Source organism: Sinocyclocheilus anshuiensis, unplaced genomic scaffold (assembly GCF_001515605.1).
Source record: "Sinocyclocheilus anshuiensis isolate Anshui unplaced genomic scaffold, SAMN03320099.WGS_v1.1 scaffold227, whole genome shotgun sequence".
Taxonomy (NCBI): Eukaryota; Metazoa; Chordata; class Actinopteri; order Cypriniformes; family Cyprinidae; genus Sinocyclocheilus; species Sinocyclocheilus anshuiensis.
Genome location: NW_015549590.1, coordinates 2,382,732 through 2,409,408, shown reverse-complemented (window position 1 = coordinate 2,409,408; position 26,677 = coordinate 2,382,732). Strand labels below are relative to the sequence as shown.

The 26,677-nt window shown below is 38.4% G+C and overlaps 1 protein-coding gene across 2 annotated transcripts; it reads left to right on the top strand.

The window, feature by feature from the left end:
- The first annotated feature begins 3,603 nt into the window (after positions 1–3,603).
- On the top strand, positions 3,604–25,787 carry LOC107658108 (phosphatidylinositol 3,4,5-trisphosphate 5-phosphatase 2B-like). 2 transcript variants are annotated; one of them, XM_016446551.1, is made up of 28 exons: positions 3,604–4,116; positions 4,193–5,050; positions 7,533–7,596; positions 9,192–9,330; positions 12,682–12,820; positions 12,922–13,062; positions 13,184–13,271; positions 14,350–14,439; positions 14,560–14,682; positions 14,768–14,882; positions 14,976–15,076; positions 15,152–15,254; positions 15,348–15,544; positions 16,440–16,557; positions 16,733–16,829; positions 18,992–19,130; positions 19,362–19,461; positions 19,603–19,691; positions 19,869–19,950; positions 20,571–20,657; positions 21,486–21,593; positions 21,700–21,788; positions 21,896–21,983; positions 22,839–22,994; positions 23,269–23,350; positions 23,499–24,306; positions 24,409–24,524; positions 24,673–25,787. In XM_016446551.1, exons 2-28 carry the CDS (start codon positions 4,914–4,916, stop codon positions 24,764–24,766), a joined length of 3,690 nt encoding a protein of 1,229 aa, XP_016302037.1. In that variant the 5' UTR covers positions 3,604–4,116; positions 4,193–4,913; the 3' UTR covers positions 24,767–25,787. The 2 variants fall into 2 exon arrangements, with proteins under 2 accessions (XP_016302037.1, XP_016302036.1); XM_016446550.1 differs by having other exon boundaries at positions 4,077–5,050.
- The last annotated feature ends 890 nt before the right edge of the window (positions 25,788–26,677 follow it).

Sequence of the window (26,677 nt, the reverse complement as noted above, 5' to 3'; positions counted from 1 at the left end):
TCTAGTGACAACACATGACTTTGCTATCTCCAAGCCACAAATACTTTTACTAAGGTTCACATCTCAGAATTTCCAAACCAAATTCTGTTTTCAGCTTTGCACTAAACATCTTGGTTTCATTTCCTGTGTTCTCATACGCTCAGTCACTCCCCATATGACTAATTTAAATGACTTATCTAAAGACTGCAGACATGCAGCCCGTTACCAAAACTCAGGAAGAAATCATGTTTAATTAGAAAAAATTTAAGTTGAGTTGAGTTTATTTTTATTTTTTTCAGTAAAACCAAACAAAGTGGTTTATCATGAAGGGGCCTGTTGTTAATGCTCATGTGCTTGGCTTGTATTCATAATCCTCTTTCCTAATGTCTTAGACCTTTTCTTATCTCCTCACGGTTCTAAGACAGACAAAATACACAAACATTGTTGTAACATGTTACTCGAATGATAGAAAGTTGTCTCTTGAGTTTCTCTCAATTTTCAAACATTTTCTTTTAATATTACCTACTCACTCATAGAAAGTAGGCTAGTAGATCTACAATGTAATACGATTTTCATAGGTGTTTTTAACTTAAGCAATTTAAATAGACATATATTTCTATTTAAGCATGAGGGATCTATCTTTAGAGAGTGCAAATCCTCTTCCATCACCTGTTTGCTTCTCATAATACTTTGGAATAAGTAGGTAATGCTCTTTGCTAATCTGATCTTTGCTAGTCTTAATGGCTCACTCGAATTAGCGGCCAATGCAGTCAAAAATTAATGTGATTAAAATAAAGCTTGAGCTCTGCTTGGGCTATAGGATTGGGGAGTTTTAGTGTGCGGGTTGAATCATGATCCATCTAAACAGTTTGCCAAGAAAAACCCTGGAAACAGTTCTTTGCCAGTTTTGGGTGCTAACAAAGACCAATATTCCCTCAGGTGGAAGAGAAAAAATAGTTTCTGTGACTGTATGAAATGTTGGACACTGAGAGCATGTCTTAGATGGCTTAGCCTTAGTCAGAGATGGACGTAATCCATTGTGTGTTTTGTAAACATGACCCTGGAGGTATTTGAATGGACTGTACCTTCAGAAAAGAACACAGAGAAACTGGCAGGTTCAACCGTGTGACCTTCATATATGTATCCATGACCAGCCATCTAAAGAATTTGGATCACACTCAGATGCTAATACCAGGTGTACACTGCAAATATGACGTCTTCATGTGTTTTTAATGAATCTCTTTTGTTTTTTCTTAAAAATATCTAAAAATTCTCAATCTGTGAAATAAGATAAATTCAATTGAGAAGCAATATTCAAAATGTATTTCCATTGCTTTCGGACAATGTATGTTTAATAAAAAGCATATTTCGTCTTAATACACTAGTAGATATTTTTTCCACTTGTTTTAAGTATAAACAAGTGAAAAAGTGGAGAAAAAAAATCTGCTGGTACAGCAAGACAAAATAAATAAACTTTTTGTAGGTAGATACAGGGTACTGATATTTTCTGTATTCTGTATATGTCAATTTTTTTTTTTTTTATATTTTAACTGGAAAAATAAGATAAAAATACTATATATAGTATAGTGTATAGCAGGGGCGTAGCCATCATTTCAGAAGTGAGGGGGACAGAAATGTTATATATATATATATATATATATATATATATATATTAATATAACATATATAAACATTACAATATAACATTTCTGTAATCTATATAACCTACCAGTCAACAGTTTTTGAACAGTAAGATTTTTAATGTTTTATAAAGAAGTCAGTTAAATCATGGGTTATTTAAGGAACAAAATTAATGAAACATGGACAGTGGCCACAAATTAATAAGTCGTAGGAACGAATTAACAAGTTGTAGGAATGAATAGCCTATCTGTCCTGTGTCCCGCAGCCCTGCAAATCGTAGAGCCCCATATGAAAGAATTATCTGGGGAAATTACTTAGTTACTACATTTCTATTGCTTTCCATGTTGAAGAACTTTGTGTTGTTTCTATTTTAATGTACTTTTAAAGTTTAAATCACATTAAAAGCTTAATTTGTCATTATGAACGAATGATGATGCATTTATATACCGTCACCGTCACTCACAGCCGCTCGCACGTGTTTTGCGCATGAGCCGCACGCAGCCCAAAATTAAACGACTTAATCGACCATCGATAGCTTTAATAGATTGCATCTCTTATCGACAATTAATCGATCATCGATTAATCGTTGACATCCCTAGTGTATAGTATATAGTACTATATATAGTATAATACTTATTTATTTATTCATTCATTCATACTCACTCAGTCACTCACTCACTCACTCACTCACTCACTCACTCATTTATTTATTTGATCACCCAAAAATAAAATTTTCCTAAAACTTTCTTCTCCCTCAGACCATCAAAGATGTTGATGAGTTTGTTTCTTCATTTGGGACAGATTTGGGGAAATTTGGCATTACATCACTTGCTCACTATTGAATCCTCTGCAGTGAATGGGTGCCGTCAGAAAGAGAGTCCAAACAGTTGATTAAAACATACAACAAGCAATTCATGCAACTCCAGTCCATCAGCTAACATCTTCTGAAGTGAAAAGCTGCATTTTAACCTTAAACCGTCGCTTCAGGCCAAAATAGTCTATAATCCATATTAACACTTCCTCCAGTGAAAAAATCCATTCCCTGTTGTCCTCACATCTTTGTTAAGAACTGGGGTTGATCTGTGCATATTTCACTCCTGATTCAGATGTGACATCTTTTTTTGACTGGAGAAAGCAATATTATAGATTGAGGACTCAGAAGCAATGTTAGCCAGAAGCAAGAGTTTGAAATTAAAAATGTTTAATGATGGATTTGTTTCTTACAAATGTGCAGGTGTTTTTATCAGTTTTATTCTGACGGCACCTATTCACTGCAGAGGATCCATTGTTAGTTTATTTTATTATTTAATAATCTTCTAACAAAATGCATTAAATTGCTTATCCTCTAAAGTGACTTTACTTTTTCTGCTGACAATCTGTAGGTGACACAGACTATTCAATAATTGTAACTCTAAGCAAATCAATGTTTTAGAAAATTCACATTCAGAGGCTCCATTCTGGTGTGTAACACTTTTCACCATCCACTTAATTTGGGATGGATGAAATCAAGTTCAAAATTTTAAAAAATTTCACTCCAAAATGCATCACATTATGAAAGTACAGTAGGTTGCTAACAGCAATTTAAGTTGACTTCAAATGCAAAATATAAATGCAAATCGGAGCCAGGTATTAAAGCCACAGCAAGAGCAGAGCTGGAAAAATGTGCATGAACTTTTCAGGTTTACATATTCAGGGGGATAAAAATAAAGATTATTTGCATTCTGTGATCATTTGTCTTCATCGGTGGCGCTCTAAATGCTGGCACCTCTGAAAGCTCCTGCATGTACAAAACCCGAACCCTCATGTGACCTACTGTGGTCTATTGCCACAACACTGAACAGACAACACTACAGATGAAGGGTGCGGTAAAAACTTCTAGGGACTGCCTGACTTCCTTCATAGCTACTTAATAGTGGAAAAACAAGAACGTTTTATAGCCCACTCACAACAAACAGAGATTTGGGGGTGGAGTGCTTTATTTGTGTTTGGTGGTGAGGTTTGCAGACAGTTTTTGCTGAGTAGTGAGGGATGGTGTTAGTCAAGCAGCTGGAAACAGAAAGAGAGAAGAAAAGGAGGGCAGGAGGAGGAGAAGAAGGACAAAACAAGAGACGCAGAGAAAGGGGGATGATCGTATCCATATGGTGGAGCTTGTGTTCTTCACTTCCTGGACAGAGAGAGGGAGACGGAGAGAGAGGCTAGAGGAAGAGAGAGAGCTGGGAAACCAACAAGGAGTGAGAGAAAAACAACTGGAAGCATAGCACAGTAACCCAGATCTTCTGAAGCTGTGAGCGGATGACCGGGAGAGAGCTGTAGAGTCCGATTCAAAGCACGTGACCATGATTTAGTTACAGCGTGATTGTGAATGGGACAGGATGGGTTTTTCTGAAGATCCCTGGGAGGGATAGAAAGAAAGAATGAGAGAGACTGGAAGTTCCTAAAGCGCTGCGCTCCGGTTCATGCATCACTGATGACGTGAGGTCACTTAGAGGAATTCAGGTTAGTGTTTTAATTTTTTCTGCTCTCTTCCTCCTCTGCCATCTGGAGCTGTGAAACACTTCCTTCCATTTTCCAGGGGTCCATCTGTTCTGATTTTACGTCTTCAAGACGTCTTCCAGGTCTAGTTCTTAACCTAAGGCTTGTTGGTGAACCTCTGGCTGGAGTTAACTGTCCTTTAGTGGAGTTTGCAGACATCAGCTGAAGTTCTCAGAGGGGTGTTGCCTTGCCCTTATAAGGCAAAACCAACCGAGTGAAAAAGTATTTGAATTTGTGGTGGTACTGCTCCACTGCCTTTTCATGTCTGCACAGTCTGGAGCTGGTGCTTGTCTTCACTCTTGGTTCCTCTTCTTGGATATGTTTGCACAGAGGATGTTTGCTGCCAGACAATAGGAGTGTTTGTCAGTGGGGTGGGCAGCATGCGTATGGACGCTCTGTCATCTACCTCAGTCTCAGTCTCACTCTCACAAGTGGAGTCGGCGCAGATCACGAGAGGAGGAGGCCAGTCCTGGATCTGCCCTCAAGCCAAATACGCATTCTGCCTTTAAAACGCAAATGCTCATGGGAAGGCAAACACAATAGACAGTGGTAACAACAAAGCTTTTGGATGTCGTAACACTCTCTGGATCTGATTCTGCATGCTCAGCTTCTGACAGAGACGGGATGACAGTATGGACCTCCGGTTTTGGCATCACTGGAGATCAACAATATGAGATCTTTCAGCTCACTTGTTTCAACCACTCTGGTTTTTGGAAATTAGACTGTAGAATACTCTGCTAGGACGCTCTTTTGAAAGCATCATGACAACAGCGACGTGGTACCATCGGGACATCACCCGTGTTCGAGCCGAAGAGCTGCTGGCCCGTGCAGGGAGAGATGGCAGCTTCTTGGTGAGGGACAGCGAATCTGTGCCTGGAGCCTACGCCTTGTGTCTGCTGTGAGTAAAACACTTAAAGGATGGAATACACTACACAACTTCTGCACAGAATTGCAGATGAGTAATGAGTTAATGCTAGCTGCCAAAAGGCAGAACCAGTTTGCAGATTTTGGGTGGTTAGAATTGAAGGATTTCATCCAAAATTAACAGTGTATATAATAAGCAATTTTTTTTATGTTCAGAGTCAACAGATTCAGTCAACAGAGTATGCTTTCAACCAGTCAGAGGGTATCAAATATGTCTGATATTTTTAGCCAGATTTGCAACACGTATAGTCATGCATCTTCTAGCAACGAGGTGTATGTTTCTGCACGAGTTTGTTGTGTTCAGAACAACATGAAATTTGTGACCCTGGACCACAAAACCAGTCATAAGGGTCAATTTTTTGAAATTGAGATTTATACATCATCTGAAAGCTGAATAAATAAGCTTTCCGTTGATGTATGGTTTTCTGAGTATTTGGCCGAGATACAACTATTTAAAAATCTGTAATCTGAGGGTGCAAAAAAAAAAATCTAAATATTGAGAAAATCGCCTTTAAAGTTGTACAAATGAAGTTCTTAGCAATGCATATTACTAATCAAAAATGTAGTTTTGATATATTTACAGTAAGAAATTTACAAAATATCTTCATGGAACATGATCTTTACTTAATATCATAATGATTTTTGGCATAAAAGAAAAATAATTTTAACCTGTACAATGTATTGTTGGCTATTGCTACAAATATACCTGTGCTACTTATGACTGGTTTTGTGGTCCAGGGTCACATTTGGTAGTGTGTGATCATCAGTCGTTTGGTGTGTGATGACCAGTTTTCCAAAGTGTATGGTGCCTAGCTTTTTAAAAACTGTTCAGATTTTAAAAAGTCATATAGTGTATTCCAGCCTTTACACACACTTGTTTGAGATGTGATAAATTTACCTAGAATGAGTTTGGCACCACACCCAGCTGTCTATTCACAGCACTTCCTGGTGACAATGACATTTTTAAGTAAATCACAATAGTTACCAGGTATTGCCAATAAGTCAATGAACTATTATAGTCTTTTTCTACAGTCTGTGCCTGTGAGATGGATTTTTACAGCCATGTGTCTGCCTTCCCCATCAGGTTTCAACAGAACTTTGGCAAGATGGTGACTGGGCCTACTTTTCAGATAGTTTAGTGCTGTCTATCTCAATGCACATGAGCTCCAGGAGACAAGATCCAGTCTACAGCAGTCCCTCTAGGCCCCAGCTTTATTCAGGCCTTAGTTTTCCCTGTTTTCCTCCTGTCTCTGGCCCCTGTAGGAGGGAACAGGCTCCAGTGACCGCACTGCTTTCTCTCCTCTGCAGCCCACAGCCAGACACATTCCTGAAGGCTGAGCCCTCCAGCTCCAACTGCTCTCCCTACTTTCTTTCTCTCTCATTCATTCTCCTTTTCGCTCGTTGTCTGACTCTGGCTCATTCTTTCCCTTTGCCCTCTACCTCATCTCTTCTCTCTGAAACAGTTCACATGCAAAACATCTACTCACACAGTCACACTTCCTCTCTGTGCTTTGTTCTCTTATTTTAGATTACCTGGAAACACTGAGCTTTCTAATTGTCTTCATTGGACTCAGTTGAATATGTGTTTCAGGTTGTGTGGCCAAATGCAAATGAGCACAAATTCTGGTTTATCTAACCTCCCATGTGTACAGAAATATGATCTTGTATGATATGACACATACTGATGGCCTCAGTGACCACATTAACAGGCTGTTTTTTATTTGACTGTGGCCTTGTATATGGTATAAATTAACTTTTACCCTACTTTCAGAATTGAACATGCTGCCCTGTGGTGACAATGGAAACCATCAATGTCAGGCGTGCACACAGGGCCGTCCTTAGCTGACGCAGGGCCCGGTGCGAGGTAGGGAACGGGGCCCCCCTCGGTCCGTTCGTGATCGCGTTCCGGGGGGTGGGTGGTTCCCCCTCGGTCCATTCGCCGAGGGGCCCCCTCAAGCACGGGGCCCGGTGCGACCGCACCAGTTGCACCCCCCTAAGGACGGCCCTGCGTGCACACATTGTTCCATAAAACCACATAATGTTCCATTTATGTGATTATTTAAAGGGTTGGTTGGCTATCTATTTCCCACTAAACATCAGATGAGAGGTTTAGCAGAATGTCTGAGCTGATCTCTTCTGTACAAGCTGATGAGATCTTAAGAAGGGCAAAACGCATTATAAATATGGTACACAGAACATGTGCAGTCTTATGAAGCCAATTGAGTTGAAAAAATAGACTGTAGTTTAAGTTGCTCTTCAGTGAAAATCTTGCTTGACAGTCGTGGTCACCATTCACTTTCATTGTATGGAAAAGAGCAGCACGAACATCCATAAAAGAAAGACATTCACTACATTTTGATTGACACGACAGAATATTTTTGGGTGAACTTCTGCTTTAAGAATATTTATTTTACTGTATTATCTTAGATTCAACAGTCTGTCTGTCTTGTCCATAGGTTCCAGCGACATGTTCATACATACCGAATCCTCCCTGATGCAGACGGGTTACTGGCTGTACAGGTGAGCAGACAGAGGAGTTTGCTAATCATATGCACACACAGTCACAAGTATGAAAGAAAATGCAGGTGAAAATGATGCAGTGTTAGGCAGGATACCTTAAATGATGGTTTTACCTTTGAATGAATTTGCAATTTCACATGGAAATTACTTGACACTCATCTAGTTACTTTCACTTCTTCTTCTACAAAAAAAAAGAAGCAGACTTATTCTGGTCTGCTGTCTGAAGCATGCAGCGAATTTGCAATTTCACATGGAAATTACTTGACACTCATCTAGTTACTTTCACTTCTTCTTCTTCTACAAAAAAAAAGAAGCAGACTTATTCTGGTCTGCTGTCTGAAGCATGCAGCTGCGTGGTTTCAAATTGACCTTGGTGGCACTCGCTGTCAATAAAATGTTTCACACAGATTCCTCCTGCACCCACGCTCCTGATCCAGTAGGGAATGACTGGAATGGGTTTGTCTGTCTGTGTGGAGATTAAAATATGTGTGACATAATTGTTTCTGTGTCAAAGATTCTGGCCACACAGCAGTACTAGATGCATTGTTGGTCTTTTTGCTAATTCTTATCTATGTATAGATGAGATATGTTAGTGTGTTTCATATAGAAACACTTTAAAGTTAATGCCTGTTTTTAAAACACAGAATGGATAACATATACATGCACAAGAAGAGTCATATTAAGTTGCTTTGTGTTGTGAAAAAGAGGCATTTTCTGAGTATTCTCCCCCTCCCAGTGTCTGATTTCTTTTAAACGCTTTTCAAGAGCTGCACTCTTGGAAGGAAAACATGCTGCTATTTGGAGATTTTAGGGGAAATAATGAAACGTTTTTGCCAAAATGGTTTCATCGACCATGCTTTGAAAATACAAGCTAAAAAAAGGCATTCAAAGAGCGGGTTATTTTATTTGTCATTATGCCTGATGGTTTAAGTAGAGAGAGAGAGCAAGAGAGAGAGAGACAGAGCAAGAGAGAGAGAGAGAGAGAGAGCGAGAGAGAGAGAGAGAGAGAGAGAGAGTGTATGTGTGCACTTGTTTGCACAGTGGGTAGCTGGCTTGTGGCTGTTCGCGGTATGTAGAATTTGGCAGATGCAAAAATGAGGGCATCAAAATGTAATTGTATCTTTGGTCCATAAAGCAGAAAAACTGAAATGTTTTGGGAGTTACCCTATCTAGACCAACTTCTTGTTGTGGCAAACCTAGCAGTTCTGCAATTTCCACCTTCCTTTTTTAGTTTATGAAGGATATAGTGTCTCAAAATTTTTTTTGTGTGTAGGTCTGTCAGAACTCCAAATATTTCTTATTTAATGAAAAGGATAGCAAATTCTAAAATATAAATCAAAAATTTTAAATTATTAAGCTGTGATCAAAAAAGTTAAAGATCTGTCGTCGTACACATTTTGTAATGAAATTTTTCACACTTTTGATAGTATGATTTTTCCTGTTAATCTTCTAAAACACTGATGTTCCCTTTCCACCTTCCCTTAATCAGGATATAATTGTTACATTTTGTAATGCATATTTTAAATACTTATGTTGTCCTGATCTCTGAATCTGTTTGCCTGTATGAGTTGTTGAGTCATGTGTTTTTGTTTCAGGCCACACAGGGAGTGCAGGTGAATTGTTTCCGTACTCTTAGTGATTTAGTTGTGGGTTATCAACACCCACACAAAGGTCTGGTGGCTCCTTTGCTTTACCCTGTTATGCGTGAATCAGAGCCCAACGATGAGAGCTCAGGTAAGATGGGATGATAAAAGCCTAAACTGACAAAAAAAAATAAAATCTCTCAATAAAGTTGTTAGAGTTTGCAGCTTTGAGCTTTAAGCATTTAACCAACACTCACTCACAGGCTGCTGTGAGCTGTGAAGAAGGGACATTTTGGTAGCTAGGGTGAATTCAGGTAATCTGGGATATTTTTTGCAATTTTGACTTCTGCGATTTATTTTTGATATCTATCTAACACATTAGATCAACACATTAAGACTTTTCTGAAATCCCTAAGATGTTTTCTAACCACACCAGAAGAAAGAATGTAGATATTATACCCAGAGGAGACATGCCACACCTATTAGTGTTTTTGTGCCAAAAAAAAATAAAATAAAAAAATATTCTGCCTGAATTTGATAATCTGGGACAGGTCACTTTTGTAATCTGGGGCATATGTATTAGGCCTAAAAAAGCCTATATTCACCATTTACTTTATGCATGCCAAACACAATATCTCAAATTTTTAAAAAGCATTCTGAAAAAAAATGACAAGTACAGAAATCTCAATAAGAAAATGTATATTCCAATATCAGGAAACATAATTTCTATCTCTACACAGCATTAATGATCTACTGTGTTCATTCATTTTAATTCATTTAAAACTCTATTAAAATTGTTTAACATTTGTTTAACATTGGGATTCGAAAACGGTAAAACTCAACTGTTTAACTCTAGGGGAGTTGCAAAATGAACCTATTTTCAAAAATAGTGGAGTGTTCCTTTAACATTTAAAAAAAAATCTACAAAAATGTAAGCAACAGCAAGCAATAATTTGATTAACGGATTATTCATTCGGTTATTCAAGTTCTCCATTCGATTAAAATTGGGGCTACTCGGGGAACAAACACTCCTTGCAGGTGAGAGACCCATCATCATCTATCATGCCATTATCTTCTGCACATGTTTCGTGATGTGTGTTTGTGTGCAGAACACTGGCCTCAGCTGGCCTGGGCGCAGATCCCCCTCCTGCTCAGTGGTTTGAATCGTTGTATATACTAAACTAACTGGGAATTTGGGAAATGAAATTAACGGTTTACTTCATCCTGATACCTTTGCTTGCTATTGGAATACGTTTCTCAGATTCCATCTCTGTAGCATCTTTCGCTACCTAGCTGGTTTAGCTAGCTGCTAGCTATTGTGAACTTATGCTAATGTTATAACCTCCAGTAGTCCACATTAACACCCTTTTCTCATTATGGCATATATTAGCCCTTGTCATTAGCCTTATAAAGTCCCTAAATGCATATTTCCCCCATTTGAAGACTGTCCCAGATTACCCAAAGCATGCTGTCTCACATTCTCAATCATATTTGATAATGTGGGACAAGAACAAAAATGCTTGAAAGAAAAAACAAACAAACACATTTTCAACACTTTAATACATATTTTGTTGCTTGAATAGATCGCAAACATAATTTGACAACAATTAGGAACATTGTATTATTTATGACAGATTTATGTCCTTAACATTAATCTAGTCAGAATCCTATGTCACTGACCTTGTCATGCAATTCCCAGGGGAGCTTCTTGATTAACAAGTGCCCCGCCCCTTTCTGTGGAATCACCCCCCATTAAGTCATGTGATTTCAGTCACATGACATCCATGCTAAAATGATAGTAAAAGTCCTGGGGCAAGTTCAAGCTCAAACCGGTGTGCACCGTTTTGCTACGGTTTCCGGTTTGAACGACATGTTTCCTGGAAACGGTGTGCAACGGGGTTTGAGATGCGTTTTCTCTTGTTTGGTGGGTGTGTCAAACATGTCAGCCCAATCAGCAGCAACATGTATATAAACCACGCGGTATTAAAGAGACAGCTCGCACAATGGCATTAACATCGAAATAAATTCACAAGAGCAAGTATATTGTTTGCACATGTTTATTTACATTAAAGGCAAAATAACTAAAATAATAAGAGCACAAGTATAGATCTGGAACTTCTTTAAGTCTGTCTAAATATCATTTGGTAATTGCAATGTCTTCTATTGTGTGCTAAATACTGATTAATGTAACATAAAAATACTATACATATTTATATATTTTGCTATTGTATTATGGAGTGACACATTCATAAACTTTTCTATACCCCTCTGATTATATAATGGTAAATATTACAATAGCACAACAACAGTGATCAGCAATAATGAGAAGCCTACTCACAATAAACATAATAAGGTCATATAGATCCCAACACAGTCTTGGAGGTAAGAAGTGGATTATCCTTCACCTGAAATGTTTGTCTTTTCATCCTGAAATGCGAGGCAAATGTTGGATCACAATAATTAGGAACCACAGTTTCCACAAATCCCTTCACTCGATTGGGATGTTCTCTTTTATTCTGGACGGCAAGGGCAGTGACTGTTACATCGAGCGTATTTTGCAGTATTAAACACGCATTTATAACGATTTCATCAGGCTCCGAAAATTCTTCAAAAAGAACACAAAGAATGGCCTTCTCAGCTGCCATAGTTGCAACTACTGCGTCATCAGAACAGTGTGTTCAACGCACCACCGTTTCCGTTTAAAAAACGTTTTGCACCGTTTTTGTCGGGGCTGAACGCAGCCCTGTTGACTACATTTAGTTAGAACAGGAAATAAACTCACTGGTGTTTAGGTGTTCCAGATTACCCAATGCCCCAGATTACCCGAATTCACCCTATATAGATTACAATGATTCAACGTAGTTTATACAAAACTATAGTGTTTTGGTTGTTTTAGTATACATTTATTACAAATTGTGTGATCCTGGTTGTATTTGTGCAATATCGCTATTTTAATGGTTTCAGAAAACAATGATTAATTTATTACAACAATAATAAAAATATGCTATGAATATTTATCTTTATTATACATATAACAGACATTAAACATACCGATGTATTTCAAACCTAACAATATTTGAGTGGAGTCAATTGTGAAAACAGAAACATCTCCGTACGATTCACTGCCTGAGTGAGTCGGATTCAAACAGCTAACTCCGATTAATGAATCGTTTTGACTGACTCTTTAAAAAGAACCAGTTCAAACGAATCATTTGTTTGTGAATCGGGCATCATGGATTTGCCCACTGTATTTGTGACCGAAAACGTTGTGGCGCGCGGATGATATCTGACGAAACCGCATATGGACGGACACAAAGTTTTCCCAAACAGATTTAAACTTATTGTCGCTCATTTTTATTTTGTTTGCGACTGTTTTAATCGCGACCTGGATGGAGCACACGTTATTAGCCTATATTTTGTGTGAGGCTGCTAAAACACACTTCACCCCACAGCCACAACATTCAAATGTTTAAGCTCAAATGCAGGTGTCTTCTTGGTGCAGATGGTGACGATGAGAAGCCAGGTTCAACATTTGCCAGCCCTCCACCACGTGCAATGTCCCCTACAGGCCACCCTCCACCCTCCAGTTCAGGAGCCCTTCATTTACTGCTGCAGAGGCTCCAGGAGCTCAGCCCAAATAGGTACATTCATTCACACATGACCTATGGATCAATATCAAACTTTTGGATCACAAGTCTGCCTGTATATAAAAATGTTAATGTACCGATTTTTACCTCTGCAGTGCAGGCTGTGAGATCATCCTGTTACTGGATGAGTATCTGCATGGTAATGTGTGTAAGGACCTGGAGAATGTAAAAGGAGGCGCATCAGGACTGCAACACTTTCAGTGCATCCTCAGCCGTGCATGCGACAGTCTGCACAGGTGCCGTTTCTCAGACACCACATGTCCCTTCACACATTGTTGCAATCATTTGAAATAAGAATATCTGAATAATGACTGTTACATTGGCAAAAAAAAGTTATTCATGATTTGTTTACAATAGTGAGATTGACCAGACACTGTCCAGTTTGGAAACTTTAGCGAAAGTGTTTGGTCATCCTAGTGGCCACCTCACCTTCTCCACAATGCAGGTACAACCCCCCTAAATGTTATTTTTACACATACATAAGGCTAATACAGGCTGCTATTATCAATCAGTCATATTTTTATTTAGTAAATTTTAATATAGTTTAATAAATTGGCTTTGCATGCAACGTTTGCCTGAATTATGAAGCATTGCACTCTGTGTGGCTGATATAGGGAACCACAGATTCAAATATTTATTACATGTTCAAACAGGAATGGGATCTTTATTGGTCTTTGCACAGGCAAGCATCACTATTACTATTGCTCATACTTCTTATTAGGAATTTGAACAAAGCCCCAAGCCTAAACCCTAAGTTTATTAGTGTATAATTTGTGTATAATAGCTCAAATCATCATTGGGAAAAGGTTTACTGTTGCTTTTCTAAGTGATCTGACTGACTTATTTTCGCTGATGATTAAATGGGTAAAAAAAAATCCCTTAGACCAGTGGTTCTCAACCATTTTGATATTCAATATTAAAAGGCCCCACAATATAAGGCAAGTTAATTCCTCTGGTATTTCTGCTGTAAATATGACAAATCTGTTTGTTTTCCAGCTTCTTTTATTAACAGAAACCTGGAGTGTTTATATAATAATTAACCACAATTAATTTTGTGTTTTGAGGAAAAATAGTTTACTGTACATCTTGATTGTATGTTTTTTAGTATTTGAATACAATGTTAATATTAAGTGTATTATTACTATTATTATTACAATAATATATAAGTTAAAAAACAAATTATGTCATCCTGCGGGTGCCCTTGGAAGTTTACTGAGGCCCCCTAGTGGGCTTAGGGCCCCAGGTTGAGAACCCATGCCTGAGACCCCATGATTAGGGACCAGAATATCATAACTCTTTTAACTTGTGCCAGGAAACAATCACATAGCAAGCAACTACCCAGAATACCTTTGCAACACACCAGATGGTCTTAGCAGCAGCATAGCAACACCATGCATGACCCACAGCACATTAGACTTCTGCATGCAGTGCAAAGACAACAACGACCTGTAGAAGCAAGTTTCTCTGCTTCTTCTCATTCACCTCATATATTCCATTTGTCTCATAAACTCTCCTTTTGTTAGAATACAGGGAAGAGCCCTGAAGAAAACATGGATAATCTACTTCACAAGCTCACTACCCTCTGTAACCTGTTGTCATCTCTGGAGAAAAGGGTAGAGACACATATGACAGAAACAGCATGCAAACACGCACAAACCACATACACGTCATCCTTTTGCATTGCTGTCTTTATAAAAATGATGATGATGATAACAATATTATGTCTTTTTCAGGTTCTTAAAGCTTTACAAGAAGCTGTAACCAATCACAACTTATCTTTGCAAACATCCACTCCTCCTGAGTCTGTCACAGCCCCCAAAAAACAGGCCAGACCTAATACTGTCCACAGCTTTCAGGTAGCACATTAGTGTCTGTTTTCTTTGCTCACTGGTAATATGCAAGTGTTTGCATTTATTTATGTGCATGTGTTTGCATGTAAAGATCAAGGTGGTCAGGTACGGCAGGCAAACAGTGTCGGTAGACATAGATGCAGGAGTGCTGCTGTTTGACAAGAAGACTGGCTCATTTGGTGTGGAGACTGTCACACACGACAGAAGTGAGTTTATCTTGCCTTAAAACCTGAGATACTTCAGTCTCCATCATTATCATACAAGGCTAGTAAATGGAATCTATTGCTTTTATGTTTTAGTCGTGCAGTTGGTGAAGATTCAGAGAGGCCCTGCCAAGCTGAAAATGGTCATAGACAGTCATCACAATCCGCCGAGAGAACTTGTGTTTGAAAGCCTGAAGGTGAGGAGAAAGACTTGAATTGGCTTACCTTAAATGGTCTAAATCTGATATACAGTACTGATGCGTCTCCCACAGAAACGAGAAGCTTTCTGTCGGCTGCTGCAGCTTATGAAGACTGCTCACTGCCAGCAGTCTGAGCTGGATGTCATTTCTGTATTTGTGGGCACATGGAACATGGGTATGGATATACAGTGTATCATTAAAAATAAAAAATATGGCCTCAACAGTTGCAGCAAAATATTTCATTGTTGTTTCTGTATATTGCCTGCAGGGGGCACTCCACCACCCGGATCACTTCAGTCCTGGGTTACTTGCTGTGGTCTGGGTCTCACCCCAGACGAGTCCATCGCGACCTTGCCTCATGATATCTATGCAGTGGGCACTCAGGACAACCCGCAGGGCGAGAGAGAATGGGCTGAACACATCCGAGCCACGCTTCGGAGTGCAACCAACATTGACTTCAAACAGGTCTGACTTCATGAAATCAAAATCATCATAGTCCAGAACACTCCATGTTTCTTCTTCATATGTGATCACATATCTATATGAATCATTTGATTGTATTGCATTAAAGGGATAGTTCACCCAAAAATGAAAATTCTGTCATTAATTACTCGCCCTCATGTCTTCCCAAACCTGTAAGACCTCTGTTCATCTTCGGAACACAAATTAAGATATTTTTGATGCATTCCGAGAGCTCTCTGACCCTCCCATAGACAGCAAGGATCCTTACACGATCAAAGCTCAGAAACGTAGCAAGGAGGAGATCGTTAAAATAATCCATGTGACATCAGTGGTTCAACCGTAATTTTACGAAGCTACGAGAATACTTTTTATGCGCAAAGAAAACAAAAAGAACGACTTTATTCAACAATTCGTCTCCTCCGCATCACCCTATAGCGCCATTTGGGAGAGTATCACATACGTAAACAACGTATGCTGTTCTGTGTCAGCATCACCGTACACGGATACGCTGTTTACATTGTTTATGCTTTGATCTGAACGTAAACAATGTATCCGCGTACATACGTTGTTTACGTATGTGATACTCTCCAAAATGGCGCTATGGTGACGCAGAGGAGACAAATTGTTGAATAAAGTCGTTCTTTTTGTTTTCTTGGCGCACAAAAAGATAAATTGAGAAAAGCTTCATTGTTTTCTTTGTCTATAAAATGGAAGTCAGGGGTCACTAAAAATGGTATCATCATTTTTTGTGTTGCGCAGAAGAAAGCAAGCCATGCAGGTTTGGGATAATGAGTGAGTAAATAAACAATGACAGCTGTCATTTTTGGGTGAACTATCCCTTTAAAGTGTGTTCAACTGGTAAGAGTAGATTGAGTGTGTTTTTGTGTTTCTCCTGTAGGTGGCAGTACAGTCCCTTTGGAATATCAGACTGGCTGTGTTTGTGAAACCAGAGCATGAAGGACACATCAGTCAAGTAAACACGGCTAGTGTAAAAACTGGCCTGGGGAACACACTCGGTACAAATCTCTCTTGCTCAAACAAACAAACACACTCACTAACTCTCCTTTTCTGATGTTTTCTCACATCCTTTATATCCTTGTCTTTTAGCCAAGCAAAACAAATCAAGTGATAAATTAATCATATTGATCATTTTTAATGTTAAATTCATTTATTTTTTCTTGGTGGTTACAGGAAATAAGGGAGCAGTAGGAGTTTCTCTTCTCTTTAATGGCACCTCAATGGGCTTTGTGAACTGTCATCTGACTTCTGGTAGTGATAAAGCACTCAGGTATTCACACATATCTTTAAAATAGAGCAGTGGTGACAGGCCACTGCAGACCACATATCAACCTAAATATACTCTACAAAGAAGTCGTCGGGCACAAATTATCCTTAAGGCTTAAATAAATTACACAACTTTTACAATCTAAACAGATTTTAAAGCACTATACTTTTTAAATGATTACAAAGAAAAACTGGTCATCATACAACTGAAACATAAGTGGCTAACCAACGCATGACAAAAGAGAACATAAACGCATGACAAAATATGAAAATATAAAATGATCACAAATTAATGTTAACACAATCAGTTAATTCATTGCTATAGAGTTGATGAATCAGTTGATTATTTCAATGTCTATGAATTATTTATTTAGGTCTGGTTTTTTAAACAGCTAATAACTCGCAGACCACAGTTTGAGAACCACAGCATTTGTTACCCTGCTTAAAGTCCCCATGAAAAGTTTTTGGCTTTTAGTATGAATTATATATATAAGCTAGTGCTCCAAAACATTGACAAACTTCACATTTAGAAGATATAAGCATTCAAAACTTTCAGTCTCTCACTTCTGCCAATATGAATCAACGATTTTGATGAAATCACCCTGCACTTCAGCTTCTCATCAGATTTTCTGGCCAATCAAATGCATTAGAATCTGAAGCGTCCCGCCCCATACACAATAAATAGACGCTGAAATCTGTGGCTGAAATCGCTCACTTGTTCACAGAGTTAGTATTTTCTATATGGTCAGTGGCACATAGTGCACGATTCACAGTGTGAATATGCTTTCCATTTGGGCAAATGAAGTCTGGTTTCGTGTTGTGTCACGCAAACCGCTGCAGCACGCACACAGTGTGCTCCAGAGACACGATAGCATGGATATGTCTATACATCATATGCACAAATCGGTGGAGAACACAAAATGTACCGGACCTGTTTGAATTGTGCACAGATTGCTATATTTTATAGTGATAATGGATGAGCTTAGGAGGAGAAACTGTTTGACAAACTCGGGATTAGAAACAGCACTGACGAGTAGAAGAGATAACACCGATACCATTCACCAATATATTTTCATACTACATATACTCAGCATGATTATGATCACTACCGTTTTACTTTAGTAACAGTTTCCTGTCGAATCTAAAGGGGTAATCTATTAGACTGTGGCTGCCATAAGCTGTCAAATGCGGCTTTACCGAGCTCAACAGCTCTGGCCCAAAATTTCATTGGAAATGATGTCAAATTAACTCAGGAAGAGCTTGCCCAAATACACATACTTCTGGTCTTTGCACTTGACCACTTGACTACTACTTGCATGACGTATTTCCTGTATTTGGCCCAAGTGTTAAAGTGGGCGTGAAGACAAGTGCATGTACAATTTTCCATTACCCGATGGACACACTTGTAGTGTTTTCAAAATGCAAGTGTTTACATTGCTTTATTTTGATTTTCAATACTTTGCATTTAAAAATAAACTTCTAAATGTCTGTTCAGTAACCTCTATAACAGATGACACAACTTAGTAATTATGGTGCTTCTAATTAAATGATAAAGTAGTTGCAAATGATGTACAAAAGAAACATACTAATCTATGTTTCACTATCAAATTATATTTAATATTTAATGTGAAACATCTAGATGACATTGTGTAACTATGTGTTGTACACAATCGTTCAAAAGTTTGGGGTCAGTTTATTTTTATGAATAATTTTATTCAGCAAATACACATTAAATTGATCAAAAGTGACAGTCTTGCACTGATATAAAATATTTCTATTTCAAATAAACGCTGTTCTTTTGAATTTTCCATTCATCATAGAGTCCTGAATCATGTTTTCACAAAACAATTAAGCAGCACAATTGTTTTCAGCAATGATGATAATAATAAGGAATGTTTTCTTGACAGTCAAATCAGCATATTAGAATGATTTCTGAAGGATCATGTGACACTGAAGACTTGAATAATGGCTGCTGAAAATTCAGCTTTGCCATCATAAGAATAAATTACATTTTAAAATATATTAAAATAGAAAAACAATTACTGTTTTTGCTGTATTCATGAGAAAATAATTGCAGATTTCAAAAACATCTTATACACCCCAAACTTTACAGTGGTTGTGTATGTGTGAGTGTCTGTTTTGCATTGTTCCTCCTTCTTGTCTTAGGAGGAACCACAACTTCCAAGACATCCTCAGACTCTTGTCTCTTGGAGAAAAGCAGCTCGGCACTTTTGACATTAGCCTTCGCTTCAATCATCTCTTTTGGTGTGGAGACCTCAACTACCGCCTGGACCTGGATGCACTGGTCACATAGCTTAAATCTGCTTTATTTCTCTCTAGATATTAGTCACTCTTGCTTTACTTATTCCCACTCACTGCTTTTTATTTAATTGTGATCCATAGCCATTCAAACATTGCTCCAAGGAGACTCCATTAAGCGCATTGAATTGAACTGAGTTGTTTTGTAAATCCTTGTGCTCACTTGTATCATATATTGAAGGTCATCTGTCCCTGACCGAGGTCTCTCTTTTTGCAGGACATATTGAAGCATGTTTCAAAGCGAGAATTTGACGAGCTGATGTGTGCAGACCAATTGATTAGAGAGCGGCACAGAAGAAAGGCCTTTTTTAACTTTAGTAAGAACCGCGGCTGCTTTTCTCCTCCCACGGACACCACAGACACATGAAATCAATAGATGTGATTACACAACAAATGTTGGACATTAACAGACACTTTAATATTTCGTTCTTGATTTTGTTCTTGCTCTCTCTGTTAAGAGGAGGAGAAGATTTTGTTTCCACCCACCTATCGGTATGAACGTGGTTCTAGAGACTGTTATCTATGGCAGAAATACAAGTCCAGTGGGGTAAAACTTTTTGTTGTTAATGACATCCTAACATCCTGTTCACACTTATATGACCTGTGAATCAAAATGAGTGATATGATTGGAGTCATTAGGTGTGACAGCATAGAAGATTACCATTACTCATCCTTCTTGTTTTGTATTATTTTGTTTTATTAAAACTATTCAAACTTTCCTCAGGTGCAAGTCAACGGGCCCTCATGGTGTGATAGAGTTCTGTGGAAGTCCTACCCTGAATCTCACATAATCTGTACCTCGTATGGTATGTTACTCCTATTTCTTTCTATTCTTATTCTCATTACTGTAGAAGCTTTCTAAAAGAAAATAGTGATGTGAAATGTAGTCTATGTAACAGCCATGGCTAGACAAAATCCTTTGTTGGTTTGCACTTTAGCTCGAGGGAAGTAACTAAAACATTGGTCTGCTATTTTTGTAGCTTTTTGGAATGAGATGTGTGTAGCTACCCTGCACTACAAAGGTTTACTTTGTGTATGATTGTAGGTCTGTGGTCCACAATCAGAGTCATATCCTGTCTGTCTGCTCTTCAAACATGTGAATTCAGCTTCCTCAGCAATGCCCTCCAACAAATATTATACTAGTGTATATGATCACAGCCAGCACAGACCAGATGCTTAGTATTTCATAACTACATCACATTAGTATTTTTAGTAACTATTTAAATTGCAGCATTCAATGGAATGGGAATGTGATGTTTAATTATTTAGGTTATTTATTAATGGGATGTTACTAATGTTCAGGTGATGGTTTGTATGACTCTTTAAATAAAAAACTCCGCCCCAATTACAGTTTTAATGATTGATTTTCTAAGCATGCACCTCAAATAGGCACATATTAAACAAATATTTTAACTTATCCTATCAGGATGCACAGATGACATCTTCACCAGTGATCACTCTCCTGTTTTTGCAACTTTTGAAGTGGGTGTGATATCACAGTCTTCCAGAACAGGTATGGAGTCCTTTTCAGCTTAAGTCTTTGACACTGGAGTTTTTGACCTTTGGGTCATTGCATAACTCTGGGAGTTATATTAGGGGTTGCTGAACATGTATTTCATTAAGGAACCACCATTTCCCTTTGCCACTGAACACATTTTTTCCCAAGGCTGGTTCATTTTAACAGCACCAGCATGATTAAGCCTAAAACAATTTCAACTTTTAGATCATTCTTAAAGGGTTAGTGCACCCAAAAATTAAAATTCTGTCATCATTTACTCACTCTAATGTTGTTCCAAACTCATTGTTCATCTTAGAAACTCAAATGAAAATATATTTTAAATCAAATCCGAACACTCAGAACAAACCACATTGGTTGTTGCATAAGTTCAAACTTGATACGTGAGGACAAACCTCATTGGTTCTCACGTCAACCAAGCACATTTGAGCTTCCATTTACTGTTTGATGTGCTTTGATCAATGTTTATGTGAATAAAATCATACATTTAATTTTCAATGCAATTGTACCTCTTCAGAAGCCTTTGATAAAATGTTTTGATTTATATGGACTTTGCAATCTTTTGATTAACTTTTCAGAACATCACAAAAATCTTTCAGATTTCATGGAAAATTTCTTCATTTGTGTTTCAAAGATGAACAAACGTCTTATGGGTTTTGAATGACATGAAGGTGACAGAATATTTATTTTTGGGTGAACTAACCCCCACAAATACAATCAGCTGTCATAATTCAACAAGTATTTTTTAAATTGAGTATTTGTTTGGTGCTTCTCTTAGTGTCATAACCATCTGACAGTTCTCTTTGTCCATCTCTGCGGATGCAGAATTGGGTTCAGAGAGAGCCAGCATTGAGCTGGAGGCGACTGAGGTCATAGTGAAAACTGCTAGCAAGGCCAAGTTTTTCATCGAGTTCCACTCACGCTGTCTAGAAGGTATCTTTTGTGCAATAATCAATGTTTCTTTGCCAGTCTGTTTCCTTTTGAAATATCATGAGGTTATATGATAAATGTGACAGTTCTTTCTTCTCCTTCTGTGTAGAGCCTCGTCGTTCTGCTGAGAATGACTCGCAGTGCTGTGAGGTACCAGGGTTTCTCAAACTTGGCTGGTCTTCAAAACAGTTCCCAAAGGTTGATGCCATTTGGCTCAGTGTGATCATTTGGAGATATGCTCTGTTTAATACGGATTTGACACTCTTGGTTGGTACACCAAGTGAAATTTCTTTTGTCTTTTTCAGCTCCACCCAGTGTTCTCAGATTTAGAGCATCTCCGGGATCAGCACTTGCTGTTGTCTGTGAAGTCATGTGATGGCTTTGAGTCATACGGTACATGATCAAGCTCATCATGTTTTTTTGAGTGAAGTTTCTCTGAAACAGTGGTTTGGTTTTTAGAAACCATTACACCATAACCAGGAATATACACATCCTCTTAATTTCTTGTGAGCTAAAGGCACTGTTGAAATATGGACAAATTGGGCTTGTTTACACCTGATCACTTCATGCATTTTTTTCTGAGATGATATCTATTTGATTTGTTCAAACAGTTCCATTTACATTTGGCCACATAAATGTGTCTCCGCAAAATGGATATAAATCCGATCTTCAATTCCCATGCTATATGCAAATTTAACGGAGTTCATGCCAACGAAAGCAACAGATATGCACAGCATTTTATTGATCATCAGCTAATTTCAGAATCAAAGACCGCAACAGGAGAAAGAGCGGCATCAGCACTGGAAAGATAAGTTAGTCTTACTACTTTTAATGAAGCTGACCGTGTGTTGGGTGTCTGTGACTTACTCTCAGTTTTATTTGTGGCAGTTTGCACGTTGACTTGCTGAAGGGATACTCCTGAGAGATACTCATGTTGCATTAGCACTGTCGTATCTGGCTATGTCATATAGCTTATAACACAATCTCATACGTTTATTATTTCAACATTTTGGCAGGAGTAAAATTTACATATGTGGTTTCAACAACCATTTACACTTGTCCAGTTTCGTCTGGAATGCGTCCCAGACCACCTCCTGAAGTGGGTTGAGCGATCAGATTTAAATCCATCTCGAAAGCGTTTTTTGGAGGTTATTTAAACCTAGTCTTTTCATGAAACGCATGAAGTTACCAGGTGTATACAGGGCAGGCCCATAGATTGTATATGTAATGGGAGTTCTGCCATTTCAGGTGAGTGCTGTGTGGCTCTTCACTCAGTAACAGGGAAATCATCGGATCTATTTGAGACATGCTTGACTCACAGAGGAGAAGAGATGGGTTCTATTCGAGGACGAATCAGGGCTTATGGACCACCAGACCGCCGAAGGATCCGGGAAAGGGTCTATGGTGGGTTATCCACATGATCTCACTCTATCATTTCCTCAAATATACCCTGTTTTAGTTCCTCCTCTGCTTTGGCTCTATTTTCACTTTTCTATCTACCATGGCTTCCTCTTTTGCTGCTGTGCTGCCTGATCTTGTCCAGATGCATTCTGAGACCTTCACTGAAATATGACCCTTAACGTACCGCTCACTGAACACCCAGTGGCTTTGCCACAGATGACTACAATATTTAAACATTTAGACATGAGACATGAGACATATCTTCTGCACATTGCAGAGTGGCTCTGCATGGAGAAGGATGAGAAGGAAACGATGAAGGATCATTTGTCTCGCCAGTCTTCCTGTGCATTCTCAAACCAGTGAGTAAAAAATGGACCTAGGTTAATAAATAGTGTTTACTTTATCTATGGTAAAGTATTTTTATTTACATACTTGTTCAGATGATCGTGTTCTGCTACCTTTTTCCATTGGACATTACTTTGATTACACTTCATGTTCCCTCTGTAGAGCACCATCATCCTCATATGTGGCAGCGCCTAACAGCTACACCAATCCTGCGTACTTCATCTTTGAGGGGGTGCCTGTGTTGCGAAGAGTCGAAGAGATTCCCTCATCCGGCAAAGAATCCCAAGTGGTATATGCCAAAGATGCTGTGATACAGCTCCCTAGAGTGACTGGAGGTCACAGCCATGGCAAAAGGTCTGCTCGGAGGTCCGACTTCACAGAGATTGAGATTCCTGGATCTTTAGCACCCTATAAATCATCTTGTGAGACTCAAAGTGAACTGACGTCAACTGCCTCCTCTTATCAGCTTTTCCCAGGTCCAGATGTTCCTAATACATCCCCAAACCAAAGACACACCACCTCCTCGAATACATCTTTACTGTTACAGTCCCATAAGAACAATGCAACACAGGATTCAGTATTATCAGTCAAAAAAGTCACAAACTCCTACATGAATAGTTCTGTTTTTTCCCGGGACATACAGGCGCCACTCAAAGAAAAAGTCAGAAAGGACTATCAAAGGCTACACCAAGATCGGCCCCCGTCAATGAGAAATGGACCAAAGCTGTACCCATATATATCCACAACGGTTCCCGTTGATGAAGTTTCAGTACCCTGGATAGTAGAGCAGCCAACAACAGCTTCAGGAGACAACTCGCTTACAGCCCTCCAAATTGCTAAATCACTAAGTGAGGTGGATTTTCAGCCAGTAGACAGAAAGTACCAGTTTAATCAAATGTCGTCTCAGCAAAGGCATCATGGATATAATTATGGTTTAGCTAGTGAGAGAAACTACAGCTGGGAGAAAGAGGTAAGTTGAGTATTTTTCTGATATGGATTATGTTGTTTATGGATTTTAGGATTAGCTTTGGGGTTTAGCTTTGTTGAATACAAAAGCAACGTGTGTCCGCAGGTGTCAGTCTTACATGGAGCTCCAGAAACAGTGCGGGAGCTGCTCAGCACTCTGGGTTTGCAGCGCTACACGCTGGACCTCAGCCGTAATGGCTGGGATGATCTTGATTACTTCAGGTAAGGTTGATGTGATGTAGCCAAAAATCTGACATAGACTTCTTCATTTGCTTCTGTTCTCAGAGTCATTTGCTTCAGTTAATGATTCTAAGCAGCAACAGTGCTTCGTGAACATATATACGTCAATCTGTGCACTCTTCTCATGCAGTGGTATTACAGAGGAGGAGCTGTGTGCAGCGGGTGTGTCTAACCCATCTCATCGACGAAGAATCTTGGAGAACCTTCCCAAGATCTGGGACTGAACTGAAAAGACTATCAGGTGTCACGTCAGGAGACCCTAAATGACAAGTTCAGTATTTGTATTATTAATAATTTTTTTTTACTCTTCTTTGTAATTTTTCAAGTTTAAATTCCATTCATAATAAAGTTCATCACACAATGTGTTCATTATGTCCCTGTGGTCCTAAACATACGGTGTGGAATAAACTACAGTCCAACACTTGCTTCTAACAATCCAAACAAATCATATCTATCACTAAAACACAGACTCTTTAAAATTGTTTACTTTAGCATTGATTGTCTTGATACTCATACTTAGTTACTGTGTATATAATAGCACGACAAGTCAACCTTGTCTTATCTGAGCATTAGCTGTGAAATGTTCTGGTTCAGTACCCTGTCACAGCTTGCCTGTTTTTAGCCTAGTTACTGTATTTATTCCTAGGAGACCCCTTGCTATAAATTACCCTTTTAAAAGTGCATAAAGCAATTGTTTGTTAACGGAGTCAGCTGGTCCTTTTAAGAGGAATACATATTTTACTATTTACCCCAGGGATTTAATTGCAGTGATGCTGTTCTCCCCTTTACTTAAGAGATAAGCTCATGGATTTTTAATGCTTAATTGAACAAACACAATGTTTTCCAGTGTGGGCTTACATCACTGGGCCAACTGTAAATATAACCTGCAAAAAAAGGTAACGGAATAAGCACTGTTCACATTTTTCCTGAACATTATATGTGTAAATATGTTCCACAGGGATTTAAAAAAATGATGTGTAAAAATGATGTTCCACAGGGATTTAATACACGTAAAATGTCAGTCTATTTGTTTGTATTCATATAAAGCTATAAAACCAACTAGCTATGCTTAATTTATGATGTTACCTTGACGTTAACTGAATTATCCCACCTCCACAGTCCTAAAGCCTTTATTCTTGCAATTGTATATCTGTAATTTGATAAATTATGTAATATTCACTTTAGATTACGGTGATGGTTTTATGAAGTCGCAGGGAAAAAAATTGACTAAATGGTGATTTTTTTACATTTTATTTTAAATCTATACTATTCAGTGTCAATATTTGATCATCTTTAAACTTGAACAAGTATGGTACAGAAGGTTGTTTGTATAGAAACAGGATCTTTGAGAACTATGTTTGCCCTGGGATAAGAGTTGACTCTTAGACATATCAAAAACAATGAGTCTGGAGTGTTTGTAATGACATCAACTTGTCCTAATGATGTCCAGAGACATGTCTTGCATAAGTGCGGTAATCTGATGGATGGATCTAGACAGATGTACAGAGAGAAAAATATGAATTGGAGAAAGTTCAGTGCGAGTTCACACCCTTGTGCGCTCTCGGCTGAAGAAAGCATCTCAGTGAGTCTGGGTATTACATAATTTTAATGATAGCTTATCACAAATAAACTTCCTTTCTGCTCTTACAGAAAATGTCCCTTATTTATCACTCCAGTAGTTTGTGGCTCTTGACTTTATATCTATCTGCTTTTCAGTGACACAAAGGAAAGTGGGCGTAGTAGGCGTTTATTCTGCACTGGCCTGCCTGACCTGTCAGTTATTAGATTATGTAGGCTAGAGATGAAGAGTGAAACTGAGCTGTATTCCCGGTGACCTACAGTTTACGTCACATTAATGAATCATTGTCCCACTCACATTCCTGTACAATTTATGCAAATTGTATATCACCTAGTTATATCCCATAACTCCCTCTTGGATTAACCATCAAGTCAGCACTGCAAAGGAAGTGGGTTTTACCATACCAACAATGCAAACTAATCTCCCCAGCTTTCATACAGCTGATAATTTTTTATTTCATGACACATGAATTGTAATTAAATGTTTTTTATAACATCCTAGATGTCAGTGATATACTGTATAATACTAACATAATGTCAAATAAATTTGAACTATC